The sequence below is a fragment of the Nannospalax galili genome, unplaced genomic scaffold, assembly GCF_000622305.1.
Source record: "Nannospalax galili isolate Female #2095 unplaced genomic scaffold, S.galili_v1.0 scaffold545, whole genome shotgun sequence".
Lineage (NCBI taxonomy): Eukaryota > Metazoa > Chordata > Mammalia > Rodentia > Spalacidae > Nannospalax > Nannospalax galili.
Window position 1 is genome coordinate 114,761 of NW_008352720.1, and position 4,905 is coordinate 119,665.

Below are 4,905 nucleotides of genomic sequence, written 5' to 3' on the forward strand. Positions count from 1 at the left end.
GATCTTGGGGTGTCGGGATGCCCAAGATGGTCTCCTGGCGGGCTTGTGTCAGCCATCTCTGCCCTCCGTTCAATCGGTACCCCAAATAGGTTACCTCTTGTTGGCAGAGTTGTGCCTTCTTTGCAGAGGCCCTGTAGCCCATCAGCCCCAATTCTTGCAAAAGAGCCTCTGTACCTGTTAGGCACTCTTCCCGTGTCTCTGCCGCCAGCAAAATGTCATCTACATACTGCAACAGAATCAGGTGGGGGTGGAGGGTCCTGAAAGCAGTCAGATCTTGGTGCAGGGCCTCATCAAAGAGGGTGGGGCTGTTCTTGAACCCCTGTGGCAGCCGTGTCCAAGTAAGCTGACCGGAAATTCCCAGATCGGAGTCCTTCCATTCGAAGGTGAACAGGGGCTGACTCTGGTGGTGCAGCTTTAGGCAGAAGAAGGCATCTTTTAGGTCCAATACAGAGTACCAGGTATGGCTGGGAGACAGGGTGCTCAATAAGTTATAAGGGTTTGGGACCGTGGGGTGGATATCTTCTACCCGCTTGTTGATTTCTCTCAGGTCCTGCACTGGTCTGTAATCCCCGCTCCCAGGTTTCTTAACAGGCAACAGAGGGGTGTTCCAGGCTGCCCAGCATGGGATTAATATCCCTTGTTCCAGCAGTCGTTTAATGTGTGGCCTAATTCCTTGGCGGGCTTCGGCTGTCATAGGATATTGCTTGACAGCCACCGGGGTCTCGGTGGCTTTTAGTTCAACAATTAGGGGTGGCTGGTGTATGGCCAGCCCCATTCCTCCCGTCTCTGCCCAAGTGTCAGGGTACTTGGACAGCCACTGATCTATGTCTGTCTGGACAAGATGGGGACCATGATGTAGTCTATATTCATCTTCTAATTTAAGAGTAAGCACTTGTATGGGTGTCCCTTTGGAATCAGTAACCTTGGCTCCCTTATTTTCAAAGTAGATGTGTGCTCCAAGCTTGGTTAGTAGGTCCCGTCCTAGCAGGGGGTAGGGACAGTCTGGTACATGCAGGAAGGTATGAGTCACCGTCCCTGAAGCAAGCTGAACCTCCCGGCTTATAGTCCAGTGGTAACGTTTGGCTCCAGTGGCTCCTTCTACCCATATTGTTTTCTTACTAAGCGGGCCAGTCGTCTGGGTAAGGACGGAATGTTGCGCCCCAGTATCTACTATGAAGGTGACTGGCTGTCCCCCAACATGAAGAGTTACCCTGGGCTCAGGTGGGGGTTCCTGGCCCCGACCTCCCTAATCGAGCTGGAGGACCTCGGCTTTTCCTCCTTTTTGGTTTCTCTTTCTTTTGGTGCAGTCCTTTGCCCAGTGTCCTTTTTCTTTGCAGTAGGCGCACTGGTCTTTTTCTAGTTGGACAAGCCAATTGTCTCCCTTCCTTTCTACTCTGCCATTACCTTCCTTTCTCACTACTGTGGCCAGGATTCTACTCAATTCCTTATTCCGCCTTCGGTCTCTCATTGTCTCTCTATCCTCTGCCTCTCTTTTCTGTCTCTCCTCTTTTTCTTCTGGAGTTTCTCTTTTGTTAAAAATCCTCTCTGCCTCTCTTAAGAGGTCTCTAAGACCTTGCCCCTGTAGATTTTCCATTCTCTGGAGCTTACTCCTAATATCAGGAGCTGACTGCCATATGAAAGACATCGAGACACTCACTTCTTGATCGGGGCTATCGGGGTCAAAGGGGGTGTACCTCCGATATGCCTCTTTAAGTCTTTCTAGGAACACAGTGGGCGGCTCGTCAGTTCCCTGCATTACTGATCTTACCTTAGCCAAATTGGTGGGGCGCCTTCCTGCCCCTTGGAGGCCCGCTACAAGCACCTGGCGATAAAGACGTAGGTGTCCCCTACCTTCAGCTGTATTGAAGTCCCAAGCAGGCCTAGTGAGAGGGAAGGCAGCCTCAATCTCATTCGGCAGCTGGGTCGGCCTCCCATCTGCCCCCGGGACGTGCTTCCGGGCTTCCAGGATGACCCTCTGCTTTTCCTCCGTAGTTAGGAGGACCTGTAATAGCTGTTGGCAATCATCCCACGTGGGCTGGTGGGTGAGAAGGATGGATTCTATGAGGGCCGTTAGGGCCTGCGGGTCCTGAGAGAAAGAAGGGTTATGGGTCTTCCAGTTATATAGATCTGAGGCAGAGAAGGGCCAATACTGATATTGGTTTCCTTCTTGCGCACCTACAGGCTGGGGTTTGGCACCTTTATAGAGCAGAAGCGGGATACAGAAGCAGAAACGCGGTTATTGGTTAGTTTAAACTATTACAAAATGCTACAGGGAGAGCGGCGAGCTTACTTATCACTAAGCCAGATGTCTCAACCATAAAACTTATTTATCAGTGAGTTGGAGATGTCTCGGCCATGAAACTTACTTATCAGTAAGCCAGATGTCTCGGCCATAAAACTTACTTATCAGTAAGTTGGAATTCTTGACCGGTACACGACCTGCCTGAGAGACTTCATGGCTCCTGACTTTTATTTATTTTTTCAATAGAACCACTCCTAGGGAGGCAGGTCCACCTAAAGTTACGCTAAATAAATGAGCAGAACATCTGGTGTGTTAATGAATAGTTAGTGAATATTTCCTGTCTGGAACTAGTGCAGAACTCAGAAGAAATTCCAGATGAGCCACAGTCATGTAGCTCTCTATATGTCTGTCCGCTTTCCTGAATTCTTCAGGAAAGAGTAATTTCTCCTTTTCTTCTTCATGGCTTTCTTACTACACATGCTTTATTTAAGGCTTTTGGCTGCCCCTAGCATCTTGTGTTTCTTTACTTTTTCTCTAAAGCTTCCTTCTCTCAGCCGGGTGTCTGCCAATCAGCCACGTGTCTGACCTCCATGCAGGCTCTAAACGTGCATGGCTTCATGGCTTTCTTTCCGCCTCCCAACTATTCACCTTCTCAAGGCAGCTGCCAAGATTACCAGCCTGCCTGCCTTGAGAATTTGATTATAACAAAATTTTTAAAGCTTCCATTTGGGTCCATTCTTAAATTCTTTTATGAATGAGGTTTTTTTCTTTTTCTCCAGGTCTTTTTGAGACAGGGTCTCCCTGTAGCCCCAGCTGTCCTGGAACTCACTATATAGACCAGACTGGCCTTGAACTCACAGACATTCTCCTGCCTCTGCCTCCCAAGCACTGGGATTAAAGGCATGCGCCACCACGCCTGGCGTTTTTTTTTTTAACTTTTTAAAAAAAAACTTTATTGAGAATTTCACATATGCATATAAGGTGTTTTGGTCAAATCCATGCCCACTTCCCCCCTCAACAACACTCTCCCCTCTGAAGAGGTAACCCTAAAATCTTTTAAAGATTAGATACAAGCTCCCAAATACTTTTGACATTTTTGGTCTCGGAACAGAGTATGTTGCTAATAGGCTCAAGAACATTTTGACTTTTAGCCTAGAAACTGGCTACTTTTCTTTGAAGTCTTTTTACCTTAACTGCCTAGCCAATTCCTACCTCCTATTCTTATCACACCATCCCCTGAAGGGGTTACCCAAATTGCCAATAGTGAATGGGGACACAGTCTGCTCTGGCTTCTTCCATGCTGAACAGGGACACAGGGTGAGGCAATTGGAGTACCCCTTCAGTGGGCCTATCTAAAAGACTCCCAAATTGCATAACTCTTATTTCTAAGGGGAAAAGAAAGTCCTTAAATCATGAATAGGAAATGTGAGGGAGAAATAAAGGTGACAGTAATTAGCATTACAAGTTCTAGACAGGGACCTAGAAAAAAGTCAGAATATGGCAATTTTCAAATGTTCATACGAGAGTCCATTGAAATTTCTTGACAAGAGCTTCCAAAAGCATCCCTCTATTGGGTTCTTCCTTGTTTTTCTTTTTGTCTTTCAAGGCTAGACTCTAGAGTGATGGATTCAGGATTTGTTTTCAGTTATTTTGATAGCTGTTGGAGTGGTTAGAATCAGTGTTAGTTCCTTCTCAAAGGCTTCTAAAAGGGGGAGAAAACAAATGTATCCATCATTTTAGAACAATAGCTGGTTGTGTCCCTTAGCTACAGGTGGGCACTACAGTATTGTAGACCAAGATTTGAAGTCTTACATCTGAGCAGTACTTTCTGGTTAGGAACAAAATTATCAATGAAAAATAATTGTCTAAATAACTTTTTATTTAGACGTGTGGGAAGTGTAATCCCTTGAACTCTTAAAGAAGTATACTGATGACTTTGCTCTTTGGTTATACTTTCCTTTTGGGTGTTTAAGACCATACAGTTGGCCAAAATGAATCAATTTATTTTTATACTTAAGGTCATTTGAGGATCCGTTCCTCAGGGGTCACATGGGCTTGGGAGAAGCTCCTGACTCCTTTCTTTTACCAGTTCCATTTACGTGACGATAAGTCAAAGGAGGGGGTCACATGGGCTTGGGAGGAGCTCCTGGCTCCTTTCTTATACCAGTTCCATCCACGTGACGATAAATCAGAGGTCCTGTTCAACCATGTCTGGCTTCACTTGGAAGCATGAATGAGGTGTTTCCTCTGAGTTGACCCTCCTCTTTGTAGATTGGATACTGGTTCAAGTTCATCTCGTGGGGTCTCCATGTCCTCCCTGAACAAGAGGACAGGTGACTCATTATAGTTAAAGGATATTTTGAGAGATGTTCTATAGTCCCCTGGAACTTAGTCGACCTTGGAAGACAAGGGGCAAAAACTGTCCTTTAAGTCCCTCTGATCATATTAGTATAAGCCTCAAACTATGGCTGTTAAATATCCAGTAAGGTTAGATCCACCAGTCTGGTACTTTTAATTATCATGTGCTTTGTAGATAAGGCTTGGGTTAAGACACCAAATATTCTCAGATAAACCTTGACTAGATATGTAGTTTGTTCCTTAACTATGACCACAGAAATTTTAAGGTTATGTGTATATTATTTTTGTCTCATCCTTTATATATC

The 4,905-nt window shown here is 45.7% G+C and overlaps 1 protein-coding gene across 1 annotated transcript in view; it reads right to left on the reverse strand.

Moving 5' to 3' along the window:
• Positions 1–2,086, reverse strand: part of LOC115067138 — a gene marked incomplete at its 5' end in the record, with an annotated part of 4,791 nt that extends 2,705 nt beyond the window's left edge. The window contains 2 exons of the mRNA XM_029554500.1: positions 4–1,246; positions 1,658–2,086. Of these exons, the coding sequence (XP_029410360.1) occupies positions 4–1,246; positions 1,658–2,086 (1,672 nt within the window). The remainder of the gene's footprint in view (positions 1–3; positions 1,247–1,657) is intronic.
• Between the last annotated feature and the right edge of the window lie 2,819 nt (positions 2,087–4,905).